The sequence below is a fragment of the Oncorhynchus mykiss genome, chromosome 20 (assembly GCF_013265735.2).
Source record: "Oncorhynchus mykiss isolate Arlee chromosome 20, USDA_OmykA_1.1, whole genome shotgun sequence".
Classification (NCBI taxonomy): Eukaryota; Metazoa; Chordata; class Actinopteri; order Salmoniformes; family Salmonidae; genus Oncorhynchus; species Oncorhynchus mykiss.
Genome location: NC_048584.1, coordinates 27307032 through 27325576, shown reverse-complemented (window position 1 = coordinate 27325576; position 18545 = coordinate 27307032). Strand labels below are relative to the sequence as shown.

The window sequence follows — 18545 nt, the reverse complement described above, 5'->3', positions numbered from 1 at the left end:
TGCAGTGCACAAGGATGAGCCTATATGTATATTTTTCTCAAGGATTCAAAAGCGGAAGCCGGAAGGTAGTTCAAAGGTTAATTGCTGGAGGCGTCAAAAAGGCCATATAGGTTAACATTACCTACCTCAATACCTTAGGAGGTGTGGCTCTACAAAGACCATAAGATTACGACAGACAAGAGGTATCGTATCACTAACAACCAGGAACCGTGTGTCCTACACCTTATGATGGATTTCATTAGCAATTCTATGTTATATGAGGAGTCAGACATGGAGACTACGCAGTATGCACTCCTCTACACAGGTCAAAGGTGCACACCCACATTCCCTGCCAAGGACACCCCCAAGATCCAGTGATCTTGAGTCCTTGGTTGTTTTTGGATTCTTAGGCTGTAAAATGTGACCTTGTGTATTCTTTATGACTTTAGCTTGACCTAAATTGAAAAAGGAAAGGAGGTAGGGAACTGTCACGAGGAAAAGAAAAGCAAAAAGATAATGGAATTTGAGTTAATCACACCATCCTTGTTCTCTCTGTCACTCAACTGAATTCTGATTCAAAGAAAGTTACCTAGCCTACGTCAAATCACTATTCACTGTCACACACAACCTATATTCACACACATCTATAGAGTAGAACCTAGTAGAATCAAAGGCAGATGTATTTGATTGGTCTGAATGTATTTGATTGGTCTGATGTATTTGATTGGTCTGAAAGGTATCATGTCTGCAAAACATTTTGAGTAAACAAATAACAGGTAATAAGCTAATGCGGCTCTTTAACTGTGAGAGTTTTACCCCAGGCACCGGTCCTAGAGAATAATCAAATGTGTCACAGCCAGTGTTTATACACAGAGTGTAGAAACCATTAGGAACACCTGCTCTTTCCATGACAGACTGATCAGGCAGGTGAAGAGGTCAAAGCCATGATCCCTTATTGATGTCACCTGTTAAATCCACTTCAGTGTAAATTAAGGGGAGGAGACAGGTTAAAGGAGGATTTTAAGCCTTTAGACATTGATTGTGTATTTGTCATTCAGAGGGTGAATGGGCAAGACAAAAGATTTAAGAGCCTTCGAACAGGGTATGGTATTAGGTGCGAGGTGTACCGGTTTGAGTATGTCAAGAAATGCAACACGGCTGGGTTTCTCACGTTCAACTTTCCCGTGTGTATCAAGAATGGTCCACTACATCCAGCCAACTTGACACAACTGTGGGAAGCATTGGACTCTACATGGGCCAGCATCCTTGTGGAATGCTTGACACCTTGTAGAGTCCATGCCCCAATGAATTGAGTCTGTTCCTAATGTTTTGTACATTCAGTGTATATTGCAAGTGCTCCAGTGTGAAGAGAAGCACAGTATGAGGCAAGTGTGATTTCTAGCAACTTGAGCAAACACCTCCATTTCAGCTAATCTTGTTTTTGTCTAGCTAGCTTATGTGACACGTTTTGATTAGAGAATGACAATTGTCCATCATTAAGGCGATTCATATCTTATGCAATTGCAATGAAAAAGTACTTTTTCAAGCCATCAGGCAGGTTTATAGCCTGAATTGTGTTTACACGGTTGACATATAATTTCCAATATGTATTGACCATTCATCCTTTCAGCAGAGTGCCAGTTCCAAGTTCAAACATTGTACCCATATAAAACTGATTAGCTATATAAAAACTGATAACTCTCTCTCATTGCAAATGGCAGTTACCAAACATTGGTGCAATTATTATAATATATTTTCTTACAACCATGATGACTCGTGATTATTAACATGAATGACCAGACCGGCAGGGATAATGTCTTACCTGAGGCCTGACATTGAATTTTGAAAAGGCCGGAGGTGATCAGCGTTGAATACTGCAAGAACATGTCATACACAACGACAGCAGATCAATAAATACCTTCCCTTCAGACTTTGCTCCTCAATTCTGACAAGGAATTTACAGTGAATGTCATATTCACAGAAATGTTTCTTGTGCATAGAAAGTTTATTTCTCTCAAATGTTGTGCACAAATCTGTTTATATCCCTTTTAGTGAGCATTTCTCCTTTGCCAAGATAATCCATCCACCTGACAGGTGTGGCATATCAAGATACCTTCTGCTGGGGACAATAAAAAGCCACTTAAAATGGGCAGTTTTGTTACACAACACAATGCCACAGATGTCTCAAGTTGAGGGAACGTGCAATTGGCATGTGGACAGCAGGAATTTCCACCAGAGTTGTTGCCAGATAATTGAATGTTAATCTCTCTACCATAAACTGCTTCCAACATCGTTTTAGAGAATTTGGCAGTACGTTCAACCGGCCTCACAACCACAGACCACGTGTAACCACACCAGAAGTGAACTTCTGTCTGTAATAAAGCTCTTTTTTGGGGAAAAGCTCATTCTGATTGGCTGGGCCTGGCTCCCCAGTAGGGGGATTGATAGATAGCTGTTTGGGATATAGAAAACTACCAACAAAAAAAAAACACAACAAAAAAGTTTGACACAAACAACCACAAACTGTTTGGGGCATTTTGGGGTAAGCCTATTGAAGGACACATTATATTTATTTTCTACAATAATCACATTTAGTCTCAATTAATCAAACTAAGCTTACAAACAAATATGAAAGAGGTGGGGCCAGCTGCATTCCAAACTTCCAATCCCATGGTTTCATTCCCAGATTGATATCAAATAGGAACAATGGGACTGTTACAGTAGGTTCTTTGTGTGGTTAATGACAGAAAAATCTGTAAAGCTCACAATTATCACCATTAGACTTCAATAAAAAGACTAGAACTGCCTGGGAGCGAATGGACAATGGCTTCACTTGTTGCTGCTCAGTGGAGAGAGTTAGAGAGGTTGACTATTTGGGAGAACTAATTTGGGACATAGCTCTATATTTCAAATCAATTGAGAGACATTGAAATTTACAGTACCAACTTTTAAAATGGGGCTACTGACAACTTTAGTCTGGTCTTAGACAAGCAAATTTCATTGACAGAGGGAACAGTAGTCCTTCTCAAATGTGTTTGATTATCTTGTGAATTAATTGACTGTCAAACCAAACAAACAGACAATGATTGAGATTGCACTGACAGCAGAAAAATCTAAGCCACATACAGAAGAATGCCAATCTGCTAGGGGAAAAAAACATTCAGGATTTGTTGTCAATGTGGATCTCCTAACACATACAGTATACAAAGCCTAAAATTAGATTAGTGTTGATCTCTGGTGTAGTCCAGGCAGCAGCTTTCATGTTTGGGTGGCGGTATAACTCACAGACAGTATGAAACAAAGTACTGCATGACAATAATAATTCAAACAGCTGCTTGACAAGGGAGAAAATGGTTTAGGGACACAAACAAAGTTAGTCCTCAGCTCTAACAACGCCTCCCTTCAGAGTCAAGGAGAATGACTTGGAGCCGTAACGAAATGAAGGACACAGAAAATGCCACTTCTGTACAGTCCCAGTCATAAATGTGTATATAAGCCATATTCACACAGGACTAGTATTACTATAGAACGTCATGTCCGGACGGGATTAGTTTCACCAAACTGCCCCTGTAATTATATTTTTTCCAGCTATGACGGAAACCTGGAGGCTCTTCTAGACGTGAATATTTCAAATGTCTAGGGATAGCCTAATATTGGCCTGATGGTCTTCAGTTCGGAGAAAGTCGAAATAATAATGCATATCAATAAGAACTATGAACTGTGACCTATGCAGACGTTTAATAACCTGACGGATTTGGCAATTTATCAATTAGCCTGAAGTTTTATTTGAAGCTGTGTGTGACTCGTACTGAACGAATGATGACATCATTGGAAAGGCATGTCATAACCAAAAACATCAATACCGTTTGGGCCTCAAATAGAACTTTGAGTAGCCAAATGACATACGATGGAACTACACACCAAAACAAAAAGCATTCAAATGCTGCACATCCATCTGTGTGCTTTCAATTCAATCAGACATGCTGTTTGCTCACCAGATGTTTTTCCCATTGTCTTGCTTTATGTGCCACCGGCAACCAGAAAAATATTTGGTCAAGGGGAAATAGGGAGAGGTTTCTTCAGCTGAAGCCACCGGGGAGTGTTTATACAGTCACCGGGGAGGGTTTATGCACTTAAACATCATGGTATTTTAAGATCCCAAGCTATTTGACATTCAATATTCTTTTCAAATTTAGTGTAACCAACCAAACATGTAAAAAGCTGATATGTTTTATTATGAACAGTGAAAATGATGGGCTATGATTACTTATAGGAGAAAAAAGAACATGGAGAGAACAATGTTGTTAAAGAGTATGCATACCTTGCAAGGTAAACTCAACCATAACACCTTGGGTTATGTTGCTGCACTAGAAGGTCCTTTAGGCCTTGAAGAGTTGAAATGTCAGGCATGCATTTACTTGTGAGTAATGTTATTGTTAAGTAAGCATTGTGGTTAGTATGCTACAGAAGATGCATCCCTGCTCCACCCTGTGCCGACAGCAGGGCAGGCCCGCCCATCAGACAGGATTAGGCGGACGCCTAGAGCTGCAGATTGACGAGGGCGGCATTTTCCGAGCTAAACTGATCAAGACGCACCTCCAACACATAACACCTCACATAACTCAGCCTCAAAACAATGAAAACTTCTCTCACTCAGTGGCATTTGGGCTATTAAATTGAACGCCGATGCCTCCCCATGATAAGCAGTGCACTTTGCCAAAGGCAGGGGTGCAAAATATGTATCTAGACCATGCACAGCACGCCTCTCCATGGTGCTGTTGGAGACGCAGTGCTGTGGTGCTTCACCAATACATCAAATCATGTAGCCTATAGAGTAGATAGAGTATATAGCCTCTGTGGCCTTTTCTGTAGCCTGCAGGGCAACCAAATGTATAAACATGTCATGAGAGAGACACTTTTTATATCATGTATGCTTCCGATCAAATAGCCTAAATGGTGTCCTATCAAATAAAACATTTGCTTCAATGTGAATATGAACTATCATGTTAGCAAACACACCATATTCTAAAAACAGGACAGGTCAAATGGACAATAGCCTATGGAATGAAATTAGGCTACTCACTACTGCTGTCCGGGAGTTTCACAAAGTGGGCTAAATTGTCATGATAATTAGCGATTTCAAATTTGGCAAAGAAGAAAATACAAACTGCATTTTTCAAGATAACGCAACGCATGATAAACTTGGGTAGCTGACAGGCAGCACACTAAGAATGTATCCTACCACTTCTACGTGCCAGTTATGATTTTCATACTCATATTTAATTTCTCAAAATCTTTGTCACATGGTTACAAAAATGACAGAACCTTAGTGTATTATTAGTGGTGGTCAGAAATCAGACATCCCCAAATGTCTGATCTTCAAATGTACTTTCCTACATGTGCACGCTGCAGGCCAGGTAGCCTGCTTTATGCTGATCAGGCTCGCGCACTCCATCAACAGGATAGAGAAACAACCAGACACATGCTCATATGGACCGCTCCAAACAAGACAATAAAAACATTGACAAACCTCATAAATCATGGTATGAAATAAACCAAAACTTTTGAACTCTGCAAACAATGTTTCCATTCAGAGAATGACTGTAATTAATCCATTCATTAAGAGATATTAATGTAACCAAATGACAGAGATTAACTGTAAATGTACACTTTTTATTATATATATAAAAAACTTGGTGTATATATGTATTTATTATTATTTTATTTTTTTAAACATTTTATTTTACCTTTATTTAACTAGGCAAGTCAGTTAAGAACAAATTATTATTCAATGATGGCCTACCCCGGCCAAACCTTGGACGACGCTGGGACAATTGTGCGCCACCCTATGGGACTCCCATTCATGGCCAGATGTGATACAGCCTACTACCGGTGATTTATGTAATGAGGAATTGATACAAATAAACAAAGGGCAAACAATTCACACAATGAAACAATTAATGTGCATGAATTGGCAGGAGACAGCTGAGCACATTCTGGAGAGCTGAGTGCATTCTGGAGAGCGATGAGCCCATATCTTCGCCACCAAAACCTCCCCTTCTTTTGTCTTAACATTTCAAATTATACTCAAGACATCATCTTCACACATATTTTTGATGCTTTTCACTGACAGGCACAACTCAATAATCAGCTAAGTCTATTGCCATGAGTGCTGCCAAAATTGAGGACAACCCAACAATGCAAAGCCTACTCGCCTGTGATTTGAAACAATCCACAGCAAAACAATTAAGAAGTTAATGATCCTCTGAGGCATTTGGAAAGTATTCACTTTTTCCACATTTCGTTACATTACAGCCTTATTTTAAAAAGGATTACATTCATGTGTTCCTCAATCTACACATAATACCCCATAATGACAAAACAAAAACAGTTTTTAATCATCTTTGCAAATGTATTAATAATAAAAAGCTGAAATATCACATTTACATAAGTATTCAGACCCTTTACTCAGTACTTTGTTGAAGCACCTTTGGCAGTGATTACAGCCGCAAGTCCTCCTGGATATGATGCTACGAGCTTGGCACACCTGTATTTGGGGAGTTTCACCTATTCTTCTCTGCACATCCTCTCAAGCTCCGTCAGGTTGGATGGGGAGCGTTGCACAGCTATTTTCAAGTCTCTCCAGAGATGTTCTATTGGGTTCAGTTCCGGGCTCTGGCTGGGCCACCCAAGGACATTCAGAGACTTGTCCCGAAGCCACTCCTGGGTTGTCCTGTTGGAAGGTGAACCTTGGCCCAGGTCTGAGGTCTTGAGCGCTCTGGAGCAGGTTTTCATCCAAGGAGCTCTCTGTACTTTGTTCCATTCATCTTTCCCTCGATTCTGACTAGTCTCCCGGTCCCTACCGCTGAAAAACATCCCCACAACAGGTTTCCTCCAGACGTGAAACTTGGCATTCAGGCCAAAGAGTTCAATCTTGGTTTCATCAGACCAGAGAATCTTGTTTCTCAGGATCTGAGTGTCCTTTAGGTGCCTTTTGGCAAACTCCAAGCAGGCAGTCATGTGCCTTTTACTGAGGAGTGGCTTCCGTATGGCCACTCTACCATAAAGGCCTGATTGGTGGAGTACTGCAGAGATGGTTGTCCTTCTGGAAGATTCTCCCATTTCCATTTCTGGAGCTCCTTCAGAGTGACCATCGGGTTCTTGGTCACCTCCCTGACCAAGGCCCTTCTCCCCGATTGCTCAGTTTGGTCGGGCGGCCAACTCCAAACTTCTTCGAGGGAGGCCACTGTGTTCTTAGGGATATTCAATGCTGCAGACATTTTTTGGTGCCCTTCCCCAGATCTGTGCCTTGACACAATACTCTCTCGTAACTCTACAGACAATTCCGTTGACCTCATGGCTTGGTTTTTGCTCTGACATGCACTGTCAATTGTGGGACCTTATATAGACAGGTGTGTGCCTTTCCAAATCATGTCCAATCAATTGAATTTACCACAGGTGGACTCCAATCAAGTTGAAAAAACATCTCAAGGATGATCAATGGAAACAGGATGCACCTGAGCTCAATTTCGAAAGTCTCAAAACAAAGGGTCTGAATACTTGTGTAAATAAGGTATCTGTTTATGTTTAATACATTTCGTTAAAAAAATCTAAAAACCTGTTTTTGCTTTGTCATTATGGGGATATTGTGTGTAGATTGAGGAGGAAAAATATTTATTTAATCAATTTTAGAATAAGGCTGTAACGTAAAACAAATGAGGAAAAAGAAAAGGGGTCTGAATACTTTGCGAATCCACTGTATAAACATTTGGAAAATGTTTTCCAATTTACTTTAGGAACCGCCACCTACGGTAGCTGATATTTAGAGCTTGAATAACCAAAATGCTGTCTTAAATCTTTGTCAGGTATCAGGACTATAAAGCCATTCCAACTGCCTGTTTTATAAACAGAGGCGACCACATGGATAGGCATTAATTAAAGTGCATTGTCGGCTGACACTGCATAGCCTAGGCTACTATTCTGCTGAGGGATAAAAGGAGGACCGCAATTTTTTGTCTCACCAAAGGTGGCATGCCGACAGAGACCACGCACATTTCTAAACCACCCACATATTACTGTAACTTTGACATCAATACAGTAATGTCAATTTCCTCGAGCATGTGTGACCAACCGGGTATTGAACACATGTCGTCTGCAAGACTACTGTGTTATCCCACTGGTCTCAGTCAGTTGTGGAAAAAGTACTAAAATGTCATTCTTGATTAAAAGTAAAGATACCTTAATAGAAAATGACTCAAATACAAGTGAAAGTCACCCAGTAAAATACTACTTGAGTAAAAGTCTAAAAGTATATATATTTTTAAATATACTTAAGTATCAAAAGTAAATAGAATTGCTAAAATGTATTTAAGTATCAAAAGTAAAAGTATAAACCATTTCAAATTCCTTATATTAAGCAAACCAGATGGCACAATATTTGTTATATTTTTTTATTGATGGATAGCCAGGGTCACAACACTCAGACATAATTTACAAACAGAGCATTTGTGTTTAGTGAGTCCGCCAGATCAGAGGCAGTAGGGATGACTTTTTGATAAGTGTGTGAATTTGACAATTTTTCTGTCAAAATGTAACAAGTACTTTAGGGTGTCAGGGAAAATGTATGGACTAAAAAGTACATTATTTTCCTTAGGAATGTAGTGAAGTAAAAGCAGGCAAAGAAATAGTAAAGTACAGAAAACAACTTACTTTAAAGTATTTTTACTTAAGTACTTTACACCACTGGTCATTGTCGAGGTTTCGTTACTCATTGTGTGTATGATAATTCACCAAACCTACATGCCCCTGCTCTCTTTTGAAAAGACAACAGATGTGCTGATCAGTATCTCTCCCATTGAGTATGTAGCTCATAGTACTCAAACCGGTCAAAAGGAGAGTCAGAGCAGTTTGGTACTGGATTCTTTATTATGGAATAACCGTTCACTATTGCACAAATGATCTGTTTTGCATGTCTTCCAGTTTGCATTGCGATTTAGTTTGGGTATTGAAAACTGGTTTCGAAGATGAGTCATTGTTGACTCATTAGTTCCATGACTGATGAGCATAACGTAACCGTTAGTGGTACAAAGTATCCGATTCTTGTCAATCTCCTAATGCAAGACAATTATTCTAAAAGCTTTCTTTATGCATTCAAAATCAGTTGCAATGATGTAGATGCCCATGTACGATCACATTGGAGTAAAAGGAAAATAAGACCGATATTTTCAAGCAAACCAACTCACACTTGTTGAATATGTGCATTTCAAAAGGGTAAAGTTAGAAAAGTAAGACGAGTTAAAATTGTCAGACATTATCGACTTCCTGAACAATAAGATATATCTGTATGCGCGTGAATGAGGAAAGCAGACTCACCACTCGCATTTTGAGACAAGGAGGAGACAGAAGTCTGGCCCATTCTGTCTTCAATGGACCGCCAAACCAACAATCACGCGGTCCCCGATGAACTTTCACAATAAAGTCATCGCCAAATCCTAAAGTTAATTTGACCTACTTCAGGCCAATTGTTGGGTTAAAACTATTGAAAAAAACGTCGCTTGGTCTGAGAACCTCTGTTTAACCTCCCTCCGATTCAGCTCAAGAATGCCTGTCATTTCTTTATGCAGATTAGGATACTACCCGTCAGAGGTCGAAGGGAGGAATTCTCTACTACCAGAGAGGAAGAGGCGAAGCGAGGTGGTTTACTCCGCCCAAAATCTGTCCACGAAGTGAGGAATTTGTGTCTGGAGGCCAATGAGTGTGTCGAATTTGGTTAAAAATATATATATTGCAAATTTGCTACGTGCGATTTATTTGATCGAATATAACTTTCGTAATGCTTAGGTTGTTACAAGTGTACTGATATAAGTGGACGCACGTGTCATTCCAGCAACTTTGAACACATATTTGATATCAGAGTTGTGTCTGCCCTCTCATTGGCTATAATGTTCCCACCTGATCTGGCGTCCTCCTGCATGTCTTCCGCCTTTGTGAACAACGACTCCCGTTGTTAGGGTGGAGACACGAGCATCTCGTCATTCTCCTTCCAGACCCATATCAAACATCTCCAATCCAAAGTTAAATCTAGAATTGGCTTCCTATTTCGCAACAAAGCATCCTTCACTCATGCTGCCAAACATACCCTTGTAAAACTGACCATCCTACCAACCCTCGACTTTGGCGATGTCATTTACAAAATAGCCTCCAATACCCTACTAAACAAATTGGATGCAGTCTATCACAGTGCAATCCGTTTTGTCACCAAAGCCCCATATACTACCCACCATTGCGACCTGTACGCTCTCGTTGGCTGGCCCTCGCTTCATACTCGTCGCCAAACCCTCTGGCTCCATGTCATCTACAAGACTCTGCTAGGTAAAGTCCCCCCTTATCTCAGCTCGCTGGTCACCATAGCATCTCCCACCTGTAGCACACGCTCCAGCAGGTATATCTCTCTAGTCACCCCCAAAACCAATTCTTTCTTTGGCCGCCTCTCCTTCCAGTTCTCTGCTGCCAATGACTGGAACGAACTACAAAAATCTCTGAAACTGGAAACACTTATCTCCCTCACTAGCTTTAAGCTCCAACTGTCAGAGCAGCTCACAGATTACTGCACCTGTACATAGCCCACCTATAATTTAGCCCAAACAACTACCTCTTTCCCTACTGTATTTCATTTATTTATTTATTTTGCTCCTTTGCACCCCATTATTTTTATTTCTACTTTGCACTTTGCATATTCTTCCATTGCAAATCTACCATTCCAGTGTTTTACTTGCTATACTGTATTTACTTTGCCACCATGGCCTTTTTTTGCCTTTACCTCCCTTATCTCACCTCATTTGCTCACATCGTATATAGACTTGTTTATACTGTATTATTGACTGTATGTTTGTTTTACTCCATGTGTAACTCTGTGTCGTTGTATGTGTCGAACTGCTTTGCTTTATCTTGGCCAGGTCGCAATTGTAAATGAGAACTTGTTCTCAACTTGCCTACCTGGTTAAATAAAGGTGAAATAAATAAATAAATACAATTATAGCCACAATCTCTGGTATACTGCCCCAATAGCCTACAACCACCTCGGTGCCTATAACAGATGTAAATAGTTGGATGTCATTTAATCAACACAGTATAGATATTTTTCAACCACACAGTGACACCATAATACAATTACAGTGTTCAGATCTTCAAACTGATGGCAGTTTGAGGATTGCACAACAAGCAAACAATCTAAGATACAGGACTGTTTAGCTAGCACAGACTGGAGATATGGCCAAAATATAAAATCACAGTATTACATTTTCTTTTTAAGGTATGGTGCTATTTGATGTTATTTGATGTTTTTGAATAATACACGTTCTAAATTTTATTTTGGTAGTGTGTGACCCTAGGGTGGCAACACATGCATTCTAAGTGATTTCAATGGGTCTTTCTCCATTCTGATTGTTTTATACTGTTCAATTAAACTTCAACCAAAAATACTGACGACGATGAGACATTCTACAGGGAGGAGGTCAGAGACCTGGCAGTGTGGTGCCAGGACAACAGCCTCTCCTTCAACGTCAGAAAGACAAAGGAGCTGATCGTGGACTACAGGGAACAGAGGGCCGAGCACACCCCCATTCACATCGACAGGGCTGTAGTGGAGCGCTGTAGTGGAGCAGGTCGAGAGCGGGTCAAGTTCCTCAGTGTCCATATTACTACAGACCTATCATGTTCCAAACACACCAATACAGTCGTGAAGAGAGGGCGACAATGCCTCTTCCCCCCCAGGAGGCTTAAAAGGTTTGGCATGGGCCATCAGATCCTCAAAAAGTTATACAGCTGCAACATTGAGAGCATCTTGACTGGCTGCATCATCGCTTGGTATGGCAACTGCTTGGCATCCGACCGCAAGGCGCTACAGAGGGTAATGCATATGGCCAAGTACATCACTGGAGCTGAGCTCCATCCCATCCAGGACCTCTATACCAGGCGGTGTCAGAGGAATGCCCTAAAAATAATTTCAATGACTCCAGCCACCCGTCATAGACTGTTCTCTCTGCTACCAGACGGCAAGCGGTAACGGAGCACCACATCTGGGACCAAAAGGCTCCTAAACAGCTTCTACCACCAAGCCATAAGACTGCTGAACAGTTAATCAAATGGCTACCCGGACTATTTGCATTGACCCCCTTTCATATTTGATTTGTTTTGCACTGATATTCTTGCACTGGCTCTATGCACACTCACATATACTACACTGACACTTCAACACACACACACACACACACACACACACACACACACACACACACACACACACACACACACACACACACACACACACACACACACACACACACACACACACACAAACTACATACACTCACACACACAATACACACACATACGCATGCATATCGACACCATTCACACTCTTCACATACACTGCTACTCTGTTTATTACCTATCCTCATTGCCTAGGGACTTTTACCCTACCTACATGTACACATTACATCATATACCTCAACTACCTCGTACCCCTGCACATTGACTCGGTACCGTTACTCCTTGTATATACTGTAGCCTCGTTATTGTTATTTTATTGTGTTACGATTTACTTTTTATGCTAATCTTTTCTTAGGTAAGTAAGCATTCCTCAGTAAAGTCTACACCTGTTGTATTTGTCGCATGTGACAATATAACTTTTATTTTTTTAAATCTTTCAAATCACTATAATCATGGTATTGTTTTTTAGTGTTCTTTTTAGTTAGCTAGTTTAAAATAAATATGAACTCAGCACAAATTTTAAAATAGGTCTTTGAAAACGGAATAGAAAGTTTGTTTAATAATGTATTTGGCCAATGGAAAGCTTAGATCTACATAAATCATCTTAAATTGTCGGAAAATCTGAAAATTGTGGTGGAAAATTATGTTTTATTAAGACAGTACACATATTTTCCCAGTTCTTTTTCAGACGGTCCGCCATTAAAGCTAGTTGAGGAGGAAAATTATGCCTTTTCAGCCTGAATGGAGGATGCTTTATGTACTAGCCGGTCCACAGGGGACAAGAGTGTATTACCGGGAATGAACATCAATCTTAGAGATCTAGCGGCCACTGTCGGCTGCCTATGCTACTACCTGCACAACTTTATTATATCTATTATTTTGTATTTTCTTTTTTCCCACAACTTTCTTAGAGTGTAACAGCCATCCAAACAGTTCCTCTTTAGCTGTAGGCTATGGTTTGCTGAGAAGGAGAAAAAAGCCCTGAGTGAGCTGTATTGCCAGTGGGTGGGGACCACTCAGGAAGGCTCTCCAATTCCTGCCAAGAGCTGACGGAAACCAGCCCTCTCCTGCCTCCAGACCTTCTCTGAGCATTGGCTCATAGGCAGCTACATGGTGAACTTATCACCATAATCTATCTCCACGTTCTCCCACCTCCCTCCTATTCCATAGTGTATCTCCTAATGTTACAGCACGATCATTTGGAATTGGCAAAGCCAGCGCTGTACAATAAGCATATGCTGTTACTTTGGCCCTAAATGCTATGAGATCACCAGCCCTGAGCACACTCACACCATTTAAAAATACACCAAAGATGGCTGACTCTATTTCTTTTCGAGGCAAGAGGCTCAACCCGTGTGTTGGAGTGAACTCCAGCTTTCGACAGCCCGTGGGCAATGCGATTCTTATGTCATAGAGTGCTCTGCGGGGGCTCAGCTGACACCTTGGCTGCATGACGTGTGTTAGCAGGAGATAAAATACCTTCACATACCAAAACATGGGTATACTAAACAGTCCAGCACTGACACACACACTGACTACAACTTATACCTTAAGTAAGAGCATTGGCATTGTACAAATAGGGAAACTGTGAGTGTAGATAAAGTGAAATGTGCAAACTACTATATATAGAAGCTCAATTAAAGGACCAGGTAGTGTTGACATGTAGGAAAATTTGAATCATGATTAATGGCCAGAATGTATGTACATAATAGGGTCTATGGTGAGTTGATATACAGAGTAGCCTAATGAAAAGAGGCTGTAAAAATGAATTGGCCTTTGCAGAGACTGTTTGGTTTAGGTGCAGGGCTGCCATCTACTGTTTAATAAACAATGTTCTGTATACAAGGATTTATTGAAACTATACCATAAATCAAAATCAGACCTAAGAAAAGTGTTACCAAAATGTTCCACAGTACATGGAGAAACATAACATTAGCCTTATAATATTGAACACAATCACGGCTCATATATTTCTACATCACTATAACACTGCTGATTCATTGTGGTCTGACACTATGCAAATGTGGACAACCTGCCTCGTATGATACAGCATACAAATTATGTTTTGCTTTGTAAAACACAGAATGAAGACAATTTACTGTTAAGAACCCATAGGGGGCGCTCAATTGGCCCAGCGTCGTCTGGGTTAGGGGAGGGTTTGGCAGTCATTGAAAAATAAGAATTTGTTCTTAACTGGCTTGCCTAGTTAAAAAAAGGTTAAATAAATAAAATAAATATATATATGCTTATAATAATTGCAGGTGTAGGATGTTCATTTGATCACTCTTGTTGCTGAGAATATTTCTACACCGCAGGAAATTCAGATGAGCTTTGTGATTTACATACATTCTCTGAAAACTCGCACTAATACTAACACACATATTAACAGTATTGCACTTTTCATGTAGCCTAATTTTGTCCAGCTAACAGCCAAACCACAGATCAAGTAACATTATGGACTAAACGTTCAAATCCTGTTGCTGCAGAATTATTTTGCTGTGACAATAGTGATCAAATTAAGATCCAACATTTGTACTAAAGCATTACTAGTCAGCTTTAAGTAAAGTGTTACCAAACATTGCTCTAGAGATGAAAGCCTGCAGTGGCATAGGAAGGAAATCCCTGAGGACTATAACCAATGTGCAGTCTAAGTGGATATTTAAGGGAATTGATTTTTGATTGGCCAAGAGTATATTCTTTACTTATCAACCTCTCCACAAGAACCCAAATACAGCCCCATGAATCTATCAGTGCTAATACACTTATTCCCCAGCTAGCCCTACAACTTATTCAGTTCCTGAATGTATTGATAGGTATGTTGGGACAGCCTACTTTTACAAATCACTGGGTAAATACTAAGTTAAAAATAGTACAACATTTATATTGTTTCAATACTTGACAAGTAATTATGTATGGCCTAATTACTTTGCTATTCTAGTACAATTTCCGCTCAGCATTATCCTAATTATTAATTATGAAGAAGGCCCAGTAGTAGGAAGTGAAATAGCGTAATGGATACTGACTGTATGTCTTTGTATTGTTACAGTATACCTCACTCATTGACTAATGGCCAAGGATGAAAAAGGAACTGCACTGTAACAGGATGTCTGAGAAAATAGCTCGATGGGCACACAGCTCATCGACATGTGGAGGAAAAAGAGAAAGAGTCATACATTATTAAGCAGCAATCTCAGAAAAAAATTCACGGTAATTATTGTTTAAGTGGTGCTTTTTAGTTCTTCCTCCTTTAGATTATTTATTTATTAACCTCAAATGTGGAACCAAAGGGAATGTGTTCCAAAGTGTTGGTAAACAATCTTTTATATAACCTAGTTTCTATCTGTCTAAAATGACAGCAAAACCATGGCGAACATCTCTAACTGTGTCATGACAAATTTGATACATTCAGTGCTCTGAATCGACTTAGGTCCCATACTATATGACCTGTTCTGCATGAAGGATTGAGTGGAGCAGACAGGACCGTTTGCCCATACAGGTAATTGCTATTAGATCCAAAAAGCAAAGGCCTAGTTTCGCTATCAAGCACTGGGAAATAATTGGATGGTCGTTGAGTTTGTCAAGTTGCTTATAGTCTAATCACACAGAGCTAAGTGTCAGTGAGTGCATTCAGATTACAGGCGGCAGTACAGTACACATTGAAGTGAATTTATGTGATGGACCCAGCTAATATTAGCTGTTATAGAGGTTTTTAAGAAAGGAATTAAGTTATACCATTTCGGCATTCCATTCCAACAGTTAAAAGACAAAAATGAAAATGGCATTATATGAGCTAGAGAGGTGCAAGCACGTACTCATACTTCCAATGGTAGAGAAGGGATGGTAACTATGTTTTGCATGTGCAATTTGCACCACAGTTTGATTCTGTATGCTGCAACCTCAACCTTTTATCACATACACAAATCATTAGTGATTACATACAAATACTATATATACCTGTATGGTATATTAAGAAAAAAAATAACATTGACATATCAGAATGATCTACTTTATACACAACATGATTAGATTTGATCTTCTCCACAAGCAAACTATTATTGAAACTGATACCAGTTACTTTGTTACTTTGTTTGGATGGCGTGAATCTATCATTACGGGACCACTTCACTTCCTACACCTAAATGTTGTAGATATACAAATCAATACATGGCATCCTGTCAGTAAGTAGATTATTTTCCCTGGTCTGGATGGCTCTTATTTTGAAATCTAGGCTGCTTAATAATAGCCCATTGCAGAGAGAATTGAGAGCATTATATTTCACAGTGCAGAGAAATTGGGGCTTAATGATCAAGTACAGGTTCACTATGAGAGAGAGGAGACAACAACAGACTCAGCCAGAGACAGAGGTCTACACACCCATTGCTCATTCACAAAAAAATAAACAATGTAGGACTGTTTGTTTCTTGAAAAATCACCACCACTACCTGCAGCAAAGGAGACATCTGATCTTCCTCAATTAGAATCCAATTGTCTTTGTTCAGACGTTTCATGCTGCTAAGGTTATTGATGCTTAGTGTCATTGATTTTTTACCATTATTACAGTTACTTTGGTCCCTTTCCAAGACTGAACCATTACACTGCCACAATGTCCTGTTGTTTGTACCAAGACTGGTCTGCTGCTTCAAGGGTATACGCTGTCACACTGTACCAAAGTTCTTTCAATTAAAAGTTTGATTGAAAGTACAACATAAAACTAGACAAAATAATCAAACATTTGTCAGAATGCATTTAATCATTAACCAATGGAAATAGTACAACATTTCCCATCATGGAGTGCATCTATTTTGGGGTATGGTTGATTGTGACAGAATAAACCAACTTTCAGCATTAGTAATGCCACAGGGAAGAGTTGAGAAATTAGTTTTCACTCTTTGTTGAGTTTTGTGAAATAAACAAAGGAGTAAGCAGATCCTATCAATCACTTTAAATGACTTTAGCCTTGTCAAGCCTTGGGGTTTTCTACATCAATATGACACTGCTGATTCACTGTGGTCTGAGGCGATGCAAACGTGGACAACCTGCCTCGTATGATACAGAATACAAATTATGTTTTGCATTGTAAAACAAATATTGAAGAGCACAACCTGGACCATATGAAATCATGGGTAAAGAAATATACAAAGCTATAACAGACACACACAAAGTCATGCAGAATGGCTTTGTTTCGCATCTTTGTATACATTACATCATTGTTTGTTACTACTGTAGAATTATCATAGTGGCAGTTGATATATTTCTGTGTGGGCAATCTATGTACTTAGTTCTTCTTGTCAGTCCACTTTCTCCAATACAAGTTGCATTTGAACAGGAGTTATGGCATGAGTTAATAGACTTGGCTAAATGTTATGACATTCACAGTGTGGCAAACGTAATTAAACATATAAAATGACATCAACTAAATATAGACGGACCGTAATGCACTACTAAAGAATAAGTCATCATACCCTGTCACTAGATATGACTATACGATAAGTTATGTGATGATGATGCATGTAATATTATTAAATGTAATCTCTCAAAGTGATAAGGCCATGTGTTTTGTCGTTATTTAATCAAATAACTACAACACAAACCAGGTTTCGAAACAATTTAGGCAAAAAAGAAGTAATTTAAACAACTGTAAACCAACAACCATCACATTACAGGCAAGGGTCTATTTGCCTGGCGGTGTTCCCTGAACAGCTGATCTGAATACACAGAGGGAAACTCATAAAGGTCCTTTTCAATAGGCTTGCAAAGTAGGGTACTTAGCAATCACAGCTGGCTCTAGGTGACCCTCTTCATGCACAGTCCAGGGGCAATTTTGCCAACAGAGAACATTAGAGAGCTCCTACTATCAACTACTGTACAGTACACACACACAGTAACTTTGACAACAAGCACAAAGACAAGAAACTCTCACACCCACAGACACACTCAAATAGACACAATAACATAGACACACACACAGAGACAGAGTAAAGGGCACTCACGAGCATGTTCCATGACTGGAAGAGGAGAAAGCGATCACCCTTGTAAGCAGATCCTTTCTTTTCCTCGTCTCTCTCTCTCTCTCTCTCTCTCTCTCTCTCTCTGTCTCTCGTGCAGAGAGATGTCTCTCTCTCTCTCTCTTTCTCGTGCAGGGAGATGGCTCTCTCTCCCTCTCTCTCTCTCTCTCTCTCTCTCTATCTCTCTCTCTCTCTCTCTCTCTCATGCAGGGAGATGTCTCTCTCTCTCTCTCTTGTGCAGGAAGCTAGCTCTCTGACATTCATCAGTGTTCCTCACTGCCTGCCTCTCTT

General features: G+C 39.9%; 1 protein-coding gene across 4 annotated transcripts in view; it reads right to left on the bottom strand.

The window, feature by feature from the left end:
- Window positions 1-18334, bottom strand: part of phactr2 (phosphatase and actin regulator 2) — a 56861-nt gene extending 38527 nt beyond the window's left edge. For 2 of the 4 annotated variants that reach the window (XM_021576314.2, XM_021576316.2), the window contains exon 1: window positions 9352-9706. In XM_021576314.2, coding sequence (XP_021431989.2) covers window positions 9352-9394 — 43 coding nt within the window. In that variant the 5' untranslated portion in view covers window positions 9395-9706. Of the gene's footprint in view, window positions 1-9351; window positions 9707-18239 lie in introns of those variants that run through there. The other 2 variants (XM_021576315.2, XM_021576317.2) reach the window with 2 other exon arrangements.
- Window positions 18335-18545: the final 211 nt, after the last annotated feature.